Raw genomic sequence first — 17959 nt, forward strand, 5'->3', positions numbered from 1 at the left:
TATAATTATTTTTAAATCTGACCTTTCCTCGACTTTGGCAACGCCTAACCTAACCTCTTAATATGCTGACCAATGTAAATATAGACAAAAGAAATTGTGTAATTAACAAATAAAATAATCGTGGCATGTCATGATATCGTTGGAACGATTTGACGTCACGAAGGTCAGCAGCAGCAGCAGTAGGAGGAAAAGATACGAAATATCCTTAGTTCACATTTCTTTTTAATTTCCATAAACGATTTTGGGGAATGGCATGGATCCGATAGGGAAGATTTTTTTTTTTCCTACAGATTGATTCCTGTTTACGTTTAGTCGGTTTTCACACTCGGACACAAAGACGAACAGCACACGCACGTGTTGGGGGTAAAGGAAACGGATACTCACGAGTTTAGCACCTCTGATGTATATTACACTAAGTCCTGAGCAAGGTCTCTCGCACCCACGCTACATTATTTCCCCTTCACCCCCTTCCCTCCTTCCCTCCTTCCCCCCTTCCCTCCTTCCCCCTCTTTCCCCATTATCCCTTCCCTCTTTCCCTTACCCTCCTTCCTTCCCTTCTCTCCTTCAATTCCCCTCCTTCCCTTCTTCCCATCCTTTCCTTCCCCCTCCTTCCCTCCTTCCCCTCCTTCCCCTTCCCCCCTTCACCCTCCTTTCCCCTTTCCCCCTCTTTCACCCTCTTTCCCCCCATCTCCCAGGGTAGTCCACACGCCTCGCTTCCCACTTCCCCTCCCCCGGCACGTCCACCTCCCTCCCTCCCTCTATCGCTCCCTCCCCCGACCTATCCCACTCCAAAGCCTCCACTCTCTTTCGAGATTTCTTCCCTTTGAAATTTGGGTCACCTGCTGGGCCGGGGTGTGTGGGCTTGTGGCAATGCAGTGATGTCAATGAGAACGAGGTACTGATCCAAACGCGGAACAAGGTAGGCTGGTCCAGTGATCGAAAGTTATTGTGATTCTCTCCCCCTCCCCCTCCCCCTCCCTCTCCCCCTCCCTTTCCCCCTCCCCCTCCCTCTCCCCCTCCCCCTCCCTTTCCCCCTCCCCTCCCCCTCCCTCTCCCCTCCCCCTCCCCTCTCCCCTCCCCCTCCCTCTCCCCTCCCCCTCCCCTCCCCCTCCCCTTCCCTCTCCCCTTCTCCTCTACTCTCCCCTCCCCCTCCCCTCCCCTCCCCTCCCCTCCCCCTCCCTCTCCCCTCCCCCTCCCCCTCCCTCCCCCTCCCCCTCCCTCTCCCCCTCCCTCCCTCTCCCCTCCCCCTCCCTCTCCCCTCCCCCTCCCTCTCCCCTCCCCCTTTTCTTTCTCCCCTCCCCCTTTTCTTTCTCCCTTTTCTCTTTCTCCCTTTTCTCTTTCTCCCTTTTCTCTTTCTCCCTTTTCTCTTTCTCCCTTTTCTCTTTCTCCCTTTTCTCTTTCTCCCTTTTCTCTTTCTCCCTTTTCTCTTTCTCCCTTTTCTCTTTCTCCCTTTTCTCTTTCTCCCTTTCTCTCTCTCTCTCTTTCTCCCTTTCTCTGACTTTATCCCTTTCTCTCTTTCTTGCCTTGTCTCTCTTTCTCCCTCTCTCTTTCTCCATTTCTCTCTTTCTCCCTTTCTCTCTCTTTCTCCCTTTCTCTCTCTTTCTCCCTTTCTCTCTCTTTCTCCCTTTTTCACTTTATCTATATCTTTATCTATCTCTCTTTCTCTATCTCTTTCTCGCTCTTTATCTTTCTCTATCTCCCTCTCCCCACTCCCCTCCCCCTCCCCTCCCCGTCTTTTATTGTTAATTCATTTTATCTATTTATTTACCTATCTACTTATTTGTTTGTTTATTTCTATTCTATTTTATTACATTTTATTCATTTACTTTTTTGTGGGGGAGGTTGCTCGGGAACGATTAGATGGATGTACGTACACTGATGCCCTGGCACGGTCGCATGACGTGCGCCCAGCGCAACACAATGGCGAAGGCCTCAAGACGATCATGACTTGATTTAATTATCCGTTCCTCCCAAGGAGCAGCCCCGTGGGGAACAAGGGACAGAATATAGAATGTCTTCAGAGAACAACATCTGTACAGGTTTTTTTTTCGCAAAAAAAAAAAAGAAAAAAAAAGAAAAAAAAAAAAAAACAAACCCACCCACGGTAGAGTGGTCTCTTGATGACGTCACCGCACAGTGACGTCACCACAAGTCCATATAACGAGGCGATTAATGGGACAAGCTTTCTATGGTAATAAAATGTTTGGTGTGTGTGTGAGATCTTCTGATGATGTCACGAGCATCGGTGGTGTCAACGAGTCTCTTGTTGACGTTAGTCCTCAGTGATGTTACGAGTCTCCCTGACGTCACCGATAGCTTCTTGGTGACCCAATATTCAGTGACAGTGACATCACAAGTCCCGGTGACGTCATCGCTCTTGATGGCGTCATGATCCTCAGTGACGCCACGGGTCGTCGGCTTTACTGACGCCACGGGTCGTCGGCTTTACTGACGCCACGGGTCGTCGGCTTTACTGACGCCACGGGTCGTCGGCTTTACTGACGCCACGGGTCGTCGGCTTTACTGACGCCACGGGTCGTCGGCTTTACTGACGCCACGAGTCGTCGGTTTTACTGACGCCACGGGTCGTCGGCTTTACTGACGCCACGAGTCGTCGGCTTTACTGACGCCACGGGTCGTCGGCTTTACTGGCGCCACGGGTCGACTGCTTTACTGACGCCACGGGTCGTCGGCTTTACTGACGCCACGGGTCGTCGGCTTTACTGACGCCACGGGTCGTCGGCTTTACTGACGCCACGGGTCGTCGGCTTTACTGACGCCACGGGTCGTCGGCTTTACTGACGCCACGGGTCGTCGGCTTTACTGACGCCACGTGTCGTCGGCTTTACTGACGCCACGAGTCGACTGCTTTACTGACGCCACGGGTCGACTGCTTTACTGACGCCACGATCCTCTCCATTGCAGAACAACGATGCCTTCCTCGCAGAAGGTAGTGGTCATCGCGGCGCTGGCGGCCGCCGTGGGCGTCCTCATTGGCGGACTCATCGGCCACTTCGGGACTTCTACGGGCCCTCCACTGACAGAAGCACAGGAGGAGTATCTCAGGTATTGCACTGTCGAGGGCCGAAGTCTGTTCGCCGCCCCACATTACTCTATTTCATAACATAGACTAGTGATGACCCAATACATGTGATACCAATGGAAAGTAAATTTATCGTAATTTCGCATTTGCTGTGGGTGGCAACTAACTACACTCACGAAATTGATAATTACCGGCAGAGATCAAATATTTACTTATGATTTATATATACATATTTTTGTGAATTAACTATTCTATAAGATAATGATTGAAAATACAAATCGCCAGAACTATGGACTTGATGATAGCCGACCAATGGGAACAGGGGTTGGACACTGACAACAAATTCATCCTGGAGTCCATAGACCGGCAAAAGATGAAGGAGGACCTCAGGTAAGTCGTGCTTTTGTTCGACATTGGCTTTAGAGGCCCTCGGGTGGTGAGGTAAAGCAAGAGAGGACTGTACAAGGTCCATATAGTATGGACCTTGGGACTGTATGTCCCGTATGTTCTGGGTCCGTCTGACCAGGCGACTAGGAACTTGATTCACTTTCCTCTTCATTTGTGTGTTCTTGTTGCCATTATATCTTACTATTTTACTATTACGTGTTTTTATTTCTATATTTTGGGTACTGTTTATCTTTTTTCAATTTGTTGATTTATATTTTATTTATTTTGACTTTGTTCTATTGTATGCTCTGGGTTCGTCTGACCAGACGACTAGAAACTTAAATCACATTCCTCTTCAATTGTGTGCACTACCTTACTATTTTACCATTATGTATTTTTACTATTATATTTTGTGTATTGTTTGTCTATATTTATCAGTTTTTTATTTATATTTTAATTATTTCAATTTTGTTTACTTGTTGGTGTAAGGAGTATAGGAATCCTGTGAAATCTGACACTATCCTGAGAGTCCAACGCGCTGACGCATTCCGTTGTGCTCATTACTGTGCCAATAACGTTCTAAGGCAGTTGTATGAGTATTTTCTAATCATTATTTTAGCTCCATTGAACCTCTTACATTTGCTCTTGCTGGTGCATACACAAGCAACCCAGTAATTGTATATATTCTACGTCTGAAATGCTACACAAGATTTTAGGTGATGAAACAAAAATATATTAAACAAATTATGAAATTTACTAGAACAATACACTAAATACAAGATAACGCACAACATCGGCATCGTATTATCCTCAAGAATACAATCCTACGAGTCACCATGCTCTTGTATTCAGATTTGTTCTCGTTTGAAATTTGTCCCTAAAGGGAAGAAGGTCTACTGATATCTTCAACAAGAAATTTGTTCAGTCCTGTTGTCTCGTCAAAATGTAGATAGATTAGCAATTGTTACCAGGGTAGGAATATTTACATTCTCAAGTTTCCATGCTATTTAATATATCAATTGAAATTATACTGAATAAATAATTCTATGCTTATTTGTTAATGAAAATATTGAAATTTAAGTATAGTGCTGAAACTTTCGAAGTTCTGTGTTTTGTCTGAGGGCGTTGCAACATCAAATGTGGTGCTTTTGTTTTTCTCCACCAGTTTACCCGCCAAATGTACCCTCCTGACTATTTTTCTTTTTTAACCGATACTGAACAAATTCAGTTAGTTCACATGACAATGATTTTTTTTATTTCTAGTTAATGGAACGGATTATTCTCGGGTGAATGATTTGCCAGGTAGAGCATGCGTAGAGAGATTTGATATTATAGCGATTACTGAATACTGGATCAATATGGTGGATAGACATTTCCTTCCGGAAATCGAAATGGAAGGATATAAGAATTCAAGGATAGGGTAGGCAGGAATGGGGGAGGAGTAGCATTTTTCGACTTTTCGTTAAAAAAAAATCGATGAAGGAAGAGGAAAGCACAAAATCTGTTTGGGTGGAGACTTACTAAATAAAGGCAAAGCTCATGACATAGGAAAAGTGTTAGAATGGATTAGAGCTTGGATCAGTGACGGAAAACAGTGGGTCACCATAAATGGTGTAAAATCCAAATGGGGGAGTGTTTCTAGTGGAGTTCCTCAGGGCTCTGTTTTGGGTAAGACATGTGTGAGAAAGCTATAGGAAAAGGTAAGGATGTATTTTTGGGCTTTTATGGATCTGTAAAAGGCTTACGACAGGGTAGACAGGAAGGCACTGTGGGAGGTACTGCAGATATATGGGATAGGAGGAAAGCTGTTAAGAGCAGTCAAGAGTTTTTATGAGAGTAGTAGAGCTTGCGTTAGGATTAGAAATGGAGAGAGTGAATGGTTTGAGGTAAAGGTGGGACTTCGTCAGGGGTGTGTTATGTCGCCCTGGCTGTTCAATCTTTACATGGATGGGGTGGTGAGAGAGGTGAATGCAAGGGTAGTGGGTCAAGGGTTGGAGATTAAAGAAAATGGAGAAAAGTGGGAGGTGAACCAGTTGTTGTTTGCTGACGACACTGCGCTTGTAGCAGGATCAGAGGAGGGATTGAGGAAGTTAGTGACAGAGTTTGAGAAGGTGTGTGAAAGAAGGAAGCTGAAGATAAATGTGGGCAAAAGTAAGGTGATGAGATGTACAAGGGGAGAGAGTGACAGTAGGCTGGAAGTGAGCATTAAGGGTGAGAAACTGGAGGAAGGGGATAATTTCAGATACTTGGGTGCGAATGTAACAGGAAAGGGAGGACTGGGGGTGGAGGTAGAATATAGATTGAGAGAAGCGAATAAATGCTTCGGGAGATTAAAAAGTGTAATGAGAAACAGACATTTGGGAATGGATGCTAAGAGGACATTTTATGAAAGAGTGATTGTGTCAACAGCAATGTACGGGGCAGAAACATGGAACATGAGAGAGGAAGAGAGAAGGAGCTTGAATGTGTTTGAGATGAAATGTCTGAGAAGTATGATAGGGGTTACTAGGCTAGAGTGAGAAAGGAAGAGGTGAGGAGGAGAACAGGGGTGGAAAGGGAGGTAGGGGATAGGGTTGATGAAAGAATATTAGGATGGTTTGGACACATGGAAAGAATGAGTGAAGAAAGATTAGTAAAAGAAGTATGGAAGGCGGAGGTGGAAGGAGTGAATATGAGGGGGCGTCCTAGGATGAGATGGATGGATGGGAATGAAAGGGGCTTTACAAAAGAGAGGAATGTCTGTGGAGGAAGGACGGGAGAGGACAGAAGATAGGGGTGAATAGAGAAGGGTTGTGTATAGATGAGGCTGTGATACATGAGGGGGAGTGGGTGGGGGATGGGGGATGAGGAAGTATGAGAAAAAAAATTGACGCAGCCCGAAGGGATTTCTCCCCGTCTTCTCCTTTCCTGCATGAGGGAACGGAGAGGGGGGTCGCCGAATTTATGAAGCGGCCTTGCTGTGGATGTGCTGTGTCTTGCGCACTGCTGACCCAGGGCAGTGGGCAGGATGCAGGGATGACCCGTCATCCAGGAGGTGCCAAGATAGGAGGGTGGAGGAGAGTGGAATATGTGGGAAATGAAATGGGTGGGAATGGTTTCTATGCCTTTTTTTTGGCTACCCCCACGTGTAAAGGGGGAAAAAGCCTTTGGTATATGTATGTATGTATATATTGTTCATTATGGAAACGACTTGGACAGTGGTATCAATAATGGTGTTGAGGACTCCTAATTAAGTCAGGCAAAGACGCCGAGATACTGCAGGAAGATCTTGACAAATTGTTCACATGGTCGGTGAAATGGCAAATGGATTTCAATATCTCAAAGTGCAGCATGTTAAATGTACTGTAGGTTTACACAACCAAAAAGCAGGTATAGCTTGGATAACACATTTTTAGAGAGAACAGAGTACAAGAAAGACTTGGTAGTTCTAGTGAGTCCTGACCTTAAATCCAGGAAACTGCATTAGCGCCAGGAATAGAGCTGACAGAGAATTGGATTTCAATGTTAGGTCGGTTATGAATAAAAATGCAGATGTAGTTATCAAATTCTATCTGGTGTTAGACTCTTCCTTGACTGTGCAATAGTTTTGGTCGCCGTCCAAAAGAATGGATATCAATTCACTAGAATCAGTAGTGGAGAATGACGAAAATGATACATGGGCTCAGAAATTTACCTTACGAGAACAGGTTTAGGCACCTTAATTTACACTCTGGAAAGACTCAGAGTGCGGAGTGATCTAATAGGTGTTAATATGGATCAAAGGGTGACGTAAACAAGGTCATCATATTAAGGCAGGATGACAGGACTCGCAGGTATGGGTCTAAATTGGGCAAATTTAGATAGAAGGAAATAAGCAAGAACTGGATTACCAATAGTAATCAACGAATGGAATAGACTTGGTAACCATGTAGTGTGCGCTGAAACTATCGGATGTTTTAAGAAAAGGTTAGACAATTTCTTGGATGGACATGGAACTGCCTCGTATAGGCCTTATGGTCTCTTGCAGTCTCCTTCATTCTTATGTTCTTATGTAATTATGCCTGCTAATATTGCTACAGTGTTTGGCGTGCCAGCGGTCCTGTGCTCACTCCCATCCGCCCACCAAGCACTTCCTGTCCATTCCCACTTCACCAGCACGCCGCGGCTGCTTCGTCCTAAGTTCATTACTAGTACAACTGTCCTCTTCCCTCCCTTCCTCCCTCCCTCCCTCCCTCCCTCCTTCCCTCCTTCCCTCCTGTCTTCCCCCCCTCCCTCCTTCCCTCCTGTCTTCCCCCCCTCCCTCCTTCCCTCCTGTCTTCCCCTCCCTCCCTCCCTCCTGTCTTCCCCTGGTGCCTCTTAATCTCCTAGTGATCCTTACTCTATCACTGTTCCGCACGTCCGTTCCCGGAAAGTCGTACAGTTGCTCTGTCGTCGTCATGGCCCACGACCTCGTATTTGGTAGTTTCCTCCACTGTGGTCCCTCACCCCTCATCCCCACCCTCACCCCTCAGCCCCACCCTCACCCCTCAGCCCCACCCTCACCCCTCAGCCCCACCCTCACCACTCAGCCCCACCCTCACCACTCGGCCCCACCCTCACCCCTCATCTCCACCCTCACCCCTAATCCCCACCCTCACCCCTCAGCCCCACCCTCACCCCTAATCCCCACCCTCACCCCTAATCCCCACCCTCACCCCTAATCCCCACCCTCACCCCTCATCCCCACCCTCACCCCTCATCCCCACCCTCACCCTCACCCCTCAGCCCCACCCTCACCCCTCAGCCCCACCCTCACCCCTCAGCCCCACCCTCACCCCTCAGCCCCACCCTCACCCCTCAGCCCCACCCTCACCCCTCAGCCCCACCCTCACCCCTCAGCCCCACCCTCAGCCCCACCCTCAACCCCACCCTTACCCCTCACCCCCACCCTCACCCCCACCCTCACCTCACCCCCACCTCACCCCCACCCTCACCCTCAGCCCCACCCTCACCTCACCCCTACCCTCAGCCCCACCCTCACCCCAACCCTCACCCCTCAGCCCCACCCTCACCCCTCAGCCCCACCCTCAGCCCCACCCTCACCCCTCAGCCCCACCCTCACCCCAACCCTCAGCCCCTCAACCCTCAGCCCCACCCTCCCACCCTCAGCCCCACCCTCATTCACACCCTCACCCCTCATCCCCATCCGCACCCTCATCCCACCCTCACCCCTCATACCGCACCCCTCATCCCCGCACCCCTCATCACCTCACCCCTCATCCCCACCCGCACCCCTCATCCCCACCCGCACCCCTCATCCCCACCCTCACCCCTCACCCCCACCCTCACCCCCACCCTCACCCCTCCTCCCCACCCTCACCCCTCATCCCCACCCTCTCCCCTCATCCCCACCCTCACCCCTCATCCCCACCCTCACCCCTCAGCCCCACCCTCACCCCTCAGCCCCACCTTCACCCCTCAACCCCACCCTCTCCCCTCATCCCCACCCTCACCCCTCATCCCCACCCTCCTCCGGTGACACCACAGTACTCTAGCCACTCTTCAAGTCAGCGTTTGAATGATCTAGTCTACTTTTCCACTTATCACGGCCCATCTCACGGCTCGTCATTCTCACGGCTCGTCATTCTCACGGCTCGTCATTCTCACGGCTCGTCATTCTCACGGCTCGTCATTCTCACGGCACACTCTCACAGACAACTCTCACGACTTAAGCTTGCAGACCACTCTCACGACTCGCTCTCGTTCATTCTGTTGTTCCTTACCGCTTCGACAATTTCTCCAGTTAACAGAGATGTGGTGGCATCTCGAGCAAAAAAGATCTAATCTTACCATAGATGTTTTGTTTTGTTTTATTTGATTTCATTTTACGTTATATTATTTTTAGTTTTTTATTGTATTTTATTTATTCATTTTATCTTATCTATTTATTTAATTATTTCTTTAAATTTTATTTTATTTATTCTTATTTATTATTCTCTTTATTATCTTATTTATTTTTCTATCTTTTTATTTTATTTACTTGTTTATTTTATTCTATTTTATTTCATTATTTTTATTTGTTATTTATTTGATTTTTTATTTTCATTTATTTTATTTATTTATTTTATTTCATTATTTTATTTATTTATTTGGTATTTTATTTTGTTTTTTGTTTATTTGGTTTATTTTCTATTTTTTTTTGTATATGTATATATATATATATATATATATATACATAATATACATATATATATATATACATATATATACATATATATATATATATACATATATATATATATATACATATATATATATATATATATATACATATATATATATACATATATATATATATATACATATATATATATATATATATATATATATACATATATATATATATATATTATATAATTTTTTTTGTGGGAGTATGGTGTTTAGTCACACCGCAAGCACCGGGGATTGATTCCTGTCCTCTCGTGCAGGATCCTGACGGAGAAGCCCCACCTGGCGGCCACGCCGAGGGACGTCTTCCTCGCCAAGATGATCCGCGACCGCTGGACGGAGGCCGGCCTGGACACGGTCCAGATGGTGCCCTACACGCTCCTCCTCTCCCGACCCAACGTCTCCAACCCTAACCTGGTATGTGAGCATAGTAACTCTCTCTCTTTCTCTCTCTTTCTCACTCTTTCTTTCTTTCTCTTTCTTTCTCTTTCTTTCTCACTCTTTCTCTTTCTTTCTCTCTCTTTCTCACTCTTTCTCACTCTTTCTCTTTTTCTTTCTTTCTCTTTCTCCTTCTCTTTCTCTTTCTCTTTTCTCTTCTTTTTTCTTTCCTTTCCCTCTTTTTCGTCTGTTTCCCCCTTTCCCCCCTCTTTTCCCTCTTTTCCCATCTTTTCCCCTCTTTTATCCTCTTCACCTCTCTGTTCTCCCTCTTTTTCCTCTTTCCCCTCTTTTTCTTCTCTTCCCCTTTTCGCCCCCTATTTTTCCTTGTATTTTTTCCCTCTTTTTCTTTTTCTTTGTCTATTTTTCTTTTTCTATTCCCCTTTCCCCCTCTTTCCCCCCTCTTTCCCCCCTCTTTCCCCCCTCTTTCCCCCTCTTTCCCCCTCTTTCCCCCCTTCCCCCTCTTTCCCCCTCTTTCCCCCTCTTTCCCCCCTTCCCCCTCTTCCCCCTCTTCCCCCTCTTCCCCCTCTTCCCCCTCTTCCCCCTCTTCCCCCTCTTCCCCCTCTTTCCCCCTCTTTCCCCCTCTTTCCCCCTCTTTCCCCCTCTCCCCCCTCTGTTCCCTAGCAGTTGTTTATAAACTTTAGACGGGGAGCGAGATAAGAACATAAGAATGAAGAAGACTCCAAGGGACCATAAGCCTACACTAGGCAGCTCCGTACCAATCGCCACATGTCATCCCCATCCATAAAGTTATCTAATCGTTTCTTAAAACAACTGATAGTTTCAGCGCTTAATACATGGCCACTAAGTTTATTCCATTCGTTGACCACCCTATTAGTAAACCAATTCTTGCCTATTTCCTTCGTAAGCCTAAATTTGTCCAATTTAAGTCCATTACTACGAGTCCTACCCCGTTGTCTTAATATGACGATCTTGTCTGCATCACCTTTGTAAAGCCTTTGATCCGCTTGAACACCTCTATTAGATCATCCCGCACTCTGCGTCTTTCTAATGAGCGCCTAAGCCTCTCTTCGTAAGGTAAATCTCTGAGTCCATGTATCATTTTGGTCATTCATCTCTGTACTGATTCTTGTGAATTGATGTCCATTCTGTAGGACGGAGACCAAAACTGTACCGCATAGTCAAGGATGGGTCTAACTATCGCTAATGCACTTTCCTGGTTTTAAGGTCCGGAGGAAGTAGGACAGTTGCTCACCGGATAGTTGCTCAACGGACAGTTGCTCACCGGACAATTGCTCAACGCACAGTTGCTCACCGGACAAGTGACAAATAGGACATTTGCTCAACAAAGGACGATCTTTTACTTTTCTTGAACATGATAACAAACAATATACAGGATTTTTTTGGTTATATTGAAGTTTATTACAGCAATAATACACACTATCCAAACTTTCATGTTTTAGTTTTTAATTCATTATAAAATTCAATATCAATTTCTTCCATCAATATATAGTGATTACAGTTTTACAACTGGTCCAGTATTGAAGTGGGTTCATTGTCCACACCATTAGACTGGACTTGTAAACCACAAAGGACAATGAACCCACTTCAGTACTACACCAGTTGTAAAACTAATCACTATATATTGATGGAAGAAATTGGTATTGAATTTTATCATTAATTAAAAACCAAAATATGAAAATTTGTATATTTTTTGTGTATTATTGCTCTAATAAATGTCAATATAAAAAAAATCCTGTATTATTGCTGTAATAAACATCAAGTTCAAGAAAAGTAAAAATAATCCTTTGGTGAGCAAATGTCCTATTTATCACTTGTCCGGTGAGCAATTGTCCGGTGAGCAATTGTCCGGTGAGCAATTGTCCGGTGAGCAACTGTCCGTACCCGCCGGATTCACTAGAACTCCCAACACTTTTCCTCCTATGCCATGGGCTTTGATTTTATTTAGTAGTCTCTGATGTGTCAACATCGTAATTATGCAACTCCTTCGTGACTTATGTTTTATAAACATCCTACACATAAAATGAGATTCTCGCCATCTACCCCTCTACCTTACTTGACTACCTTTTTCTACCAGCCTCTTTATATATATATATATATATATATATATATATATATATATATATATATATATATATATATATATTTATATATATATATACAATGTATATATAATATGCATGTATACAAATGTACAAGCATGTATACATGCGCACATACACTCAACCATACATACACACGTGTATGCATACATTCGTATACTCGCACACGCATTCATACACACAATGTGGACACGCACATACACATACACGTGTGGTATACACGTACCCTACAAGCATACCTCACAGGTATGCGATCGGGACTTGGAAGGTACTAGGACCTGACGCTGGTGGTCAGGAAAGTCGTCCCCTTCCAGGAAAGGGTCACCGCAATTAGGTCTGGCCTGGTCATGGCGACGGGTCAGTCACCCGCTTATATACTGCCCGCCCAGAGCAGGGAGGCCAATTAGTTATTCTCTCCTCTGTATTCATAACACGTCGCCGACGCGCATGCTAAGTCTTGAATAAGGAACATGGACGCATTCTTCTCTCCCTACGTCACCTAGCCCAAGTAACACAAATTTATTCCACACGCATGCATGCACACATGCATGGACACATGCATGCACACATGCATACACACGTGTATACACAGGCTCGTTCACACATTCACATGCACACGCACACACTCATATGCACACATACGCACATGCACACACATTCGTACATTCATACGCACATATACGTACATGTACAAAAGTGCACACATGCATGCACACATGCATACACACGTGTATACACAGGCTCGTTCACACAGGCTCGTTCACACATTCACATACACACGCACACACTCATATGCACACATACGCACATGCACACACATTCGTACACTCATACGCACATATACGTACATGTACAAAAGTGTGCACACATCCATACGCACATGCATGCACACATGCATGCACACATGCATGCACACATGCATGCACACATGCATGCACACATGCATGCACACATGCATGCACACATGCATGCACACATGCATGCACACATGCATGCACACATGCATGCACACATGCATGCGCACATGCATGCACATATGCATGCACATATGCATGCACACATGCATACACACAAATACACACGTGTACACACATGCATACACGCTTACACACAAATACACACAAATACACACACGCATACACACGCATACACACGTATACACACGTATACACACGTATACACACGTATACACACAAATACACACAAATACACACAAATACACACAAATACACACAAATACACACGCATACACACAAATACTCACACGCATACACATACCCACGTGTACACACATATAATAGACGCATACACACAAATACACGCGTGTACACACATGCATACACGCATACACACGCATTCATGCACAGATACATGCACACACATTCATACACAAGCATACACACAGACATAGGCACATACATAAACTAATAGTGATAAAGTTAGGAGTGATAACATGTAATTGGTTAAGTACCGAAACAACCATGTAAGGACCCATAGGTCTGTTGCTTTTCGTTTGTCCATGTAAATTCCATGTAACACGTATATACATACATACATACACACATACGTACACACATGCATTCACACTCGCATGCACACATGCGTACACGTATACACATGTATACACATGTACACACACATGTATACACATGTACACACACATGTATACACATGTACACACACATGTATACACATGTACACATACATGCATACACATGTACAGCTGCACAGAAAACTATCGTTAGTAAATCACGCTAATCATTTTGACACAAAACAACGAAAATATTTGAGACAAGTTGAAGTCTCCATTGGAAATAAGATTATCATGTCCTAGTGAATCCATATGAACTCCGGAACTATTATTCGATTCATATTCATTCAGAAAGAATTTGAACAATTCGAACCCCAGAAATACCAACCCTTCGGTATCATAAGGTTATGTTCATTAGCGAATGTTTCGACACCCCTACTAACGATAGTTTTCTGTGTAGCTGTACACATACATGCATACACATGTACACATACATGCATACACATGTACACACATGCATACACATGTACACACATGCATACTCATGTACACACATGCATACACATGTACACACATGCATACACATGTACACACATGTACACACATGCATACACATGTACACACACATGCATACACATGTACACACACATGCATACACATGTACACACACATGCATACACATGTACACACACATGCATACACATGTACACACATGCATACACATGTGCGCACACATGCATACACATGTGCGCACACATGCATACACATGTGCGCACACATGCATACACATGTGCGCACACATGCATACACATGTGCGCACACATGCATACACATGTGCGCACACATGCATACACATGTGCGCACACATGCATACACATGTGCGCACACATGCATACACATGTGCGCACACATGCATACACATGTACGCACACATGCATACACATGTACGCACACATGCATACACATGTACGCACACATGCATACACATGTACGCACACATGCATACACATGTACGCACACATGCATACACATGTACACACACATGCATACACATGTACGCACACATGCATACACATGTACACACACATGCATACACATGTACACACACATGCATACACATGTACACACATGCATACACATGTACACACACATGCATACACATGTACACACACATGCATACACATGTACACACACATGCATACACATGTACACACACATGCATACACATGTACACACATGCATACACATGTACACACACATGCATACACATGTACACACATGCATACACATGTACACACACATGCATACACATGTACACACACATGCATACACATGTACACACACATGCATACACATGTACACACACATGCATACACATGTACACACACATGCATACACATGTACACACACATGCATACACATGTACACACACATGCATACACATGTACACACACATGCATACACATGTACACACACATGCATACACATGTACACACACATGCATACACATGTACACACACATGCATACACATGTACACACACATGCATACACATGTACACACACATGCATACACATGTACACACACATGCATACACACATGCATACACATGTACACACACATGCATACACATGTACACACACATGCATACACATGTACACACACATGCATACACATGTACACACACATGCATACACATGTACACACACATGCATACACATGTACACACACATGCATACACATGTACACACACATGCATACACATGTACACACATGTACGCACACATGCACACACATGTACGCACACATGCATACACATGTACGCACACATGCATACACATGTACGCACACATGCATACACATGTACACACATGTACGCACACATGCACACACATGTACGCACACATGCATACACATGTACGCACACATGCATACACATGTACGCACACATGCATACACATGTACGCACACATGCATACACATGTACGCACACATGCATACACATGTACGCACACATGCATACACATGTACGCACACATGCATACACATGTACGCACACATGCATACACATGTACGCACACATGCATACACATGTACGCACACATGCATACACATGTACGCACACATGCATACACATGTACGCACACATGCATACACGCATACACACGCATTCATGCACAGATACATGCACACACATTCATACACAAGCATACACACAGACATAGGCACATACATAAACTAATAGTGATAAAGTTAGGAGTGATAACATGTAATTGGTTAAGTACCGAAACAACCATGTAAGGACCCATAGGTCTGTTGCTTTTCGTTTGTCCATGTAAATTCCATGTAACACGTATATACATACATACATACACACATACGTACACACATGCATTCACACTCGCATGCACACATGCGTACACGTATACACATGTATACACATGTACACACACATGTATACACATGTACACACACATGTATACACATGTACACACACATGTATACACATGTACACACACATGTATACACATGTACACACACATGTATACACATGTACACATGCATACACATGTACACATACATGCATACACATGTACACATACATGCATACACATGTACACACATGCATACACATGTACACACATGCATACTCATGTACACACATGCATACACATGTACACACATGCATACACATGTACACACATGCATACACATGTACACACACATGCATACACATGTACACACACATGCATACACATGTACACACACATGCATACACATGTACACACACATGCATACACATGTACACACACATGCATACACATGTACACACACATGCATACACATGTACACACACATGCATACACATGTACACACATGCATACACATGTGCGCACACATGCATACACATGTACACACATGCATACACATGTGCGCACACATGCATACACATGTGCGCACACATGCATACACATGTGCGCACACATGCATACACATGTGCGCACACATGCATACACATGTGCGCACACATGCATACACATGTACGCACACATGCATACACATGTACGCACACATGCATACACATGTACGCACACATGCATACACATGTACGCACACATGCATACACATGTACACACACATGCATACACATGTACACACACATGCATACACATGTACACACACATGCATACACATGTACACACACATGCATACACATGTACACACACATGCATACACATGTACACACACATGCATACACATGTACACACACATGCATACACATGTACACACACATGCATACACATGTACACACACATGCATACACATGTACACACACATGCATACACATGTACACACACATGCATACACATGTACACACACATGCATACACATGTACACACACATGCATACACATGTACACACACATGCATACACATGTACACACACATGCATACACATGTACACACACATGCATACACATGTACACACACATGCATACACATGTACACACACATGCATACACATGTACACACACATGCATACACATGTACACACACATGCATACACATGTACACACACATGCATACACATGTACACACACATGCATACACATGTACACACACATGCATACACATGTACACACACATGCATACACATGTACACACACATGCATACACATGTACACACACATGCATACACATGTACACACACATGCATACACATGTACACACACATGCATACACATGTACACACACATGCATACACATGTACACACACATGCATACACATGCACACACACATGCATACACATGCACACACATGTACGCACACATGCACACACATGTACGCACACATGCATACACATGTACGCACACATGCATACACATGTACGCACACATGCATACACATGTACGCACACATGCATACACATGTACGCACACATGCATACACATGTACGCACACATGCATACACATGTACGCACACATGCATACACATGTACGCACACATGCATACACATGTACGCACACATGCATACACATGTACGCACACATGCATACACATGTACGCACACATGCATACACATGTACGCACACATGCATACACATGTACGCACACATGCATACACATGTACGCACACATGCATACACATGTACGCACACATGCATACACATGTACGCACACATGCATACACAAGTACACACACGGCTCGGTGGCGGATTGGTAAAGCACTGGCCTCACAAGCCAGAGAACCGGGGTTCGATTCCCCGGTCGGGCGGAGATAAGTTGGGTTTG

At 44.7% G+C, this 17959-nt stretch overlaps 1 protein-coding gene across 1 annotated transcript in view; it reads left to right on the forward strand.

Moving 5' to 3' along the window:
- Positions 1 to 17959, forward strand: part of LOC143024944 (N-acetylated-alpha-linked acidic dipeptidase 2-like) — a 50895-nt gene that overhangs the window by 20995 nt on the left and 11941 nt on the right. Inside the window, exons 2-4 of the mRNA XM_076184454.1 lie at positions 2926 to 3066; positions 3329 to 3433; positions 9877 to 10033. Coding sequence (XP_076040569.1) covers positions 2926 to 3066; positions 3329 to 3433; positions 9877 to 10033 — 403 coding nt within the window. The remainder of the gene's footprint in view (positions 1 to 2925; positions 3067 to 3328; positions 3434 to 9876; positions 10034 to 17959) is intronic.

Source organism: Oratosquilla oratoria, chromosome 4 (assembly GCF_046742065.1).
Source record: "Oratosquilla oratoria isolate Oo_2021 chromosome 4, ASM4674206v1, whole genome shotgun sequence".
NCBI lineage: Eukaryota > Metazoa > Arthropoda > Malacostraca > Stomatopoda > Squillidae > Oratosquilla > Oratosquilla oratoria.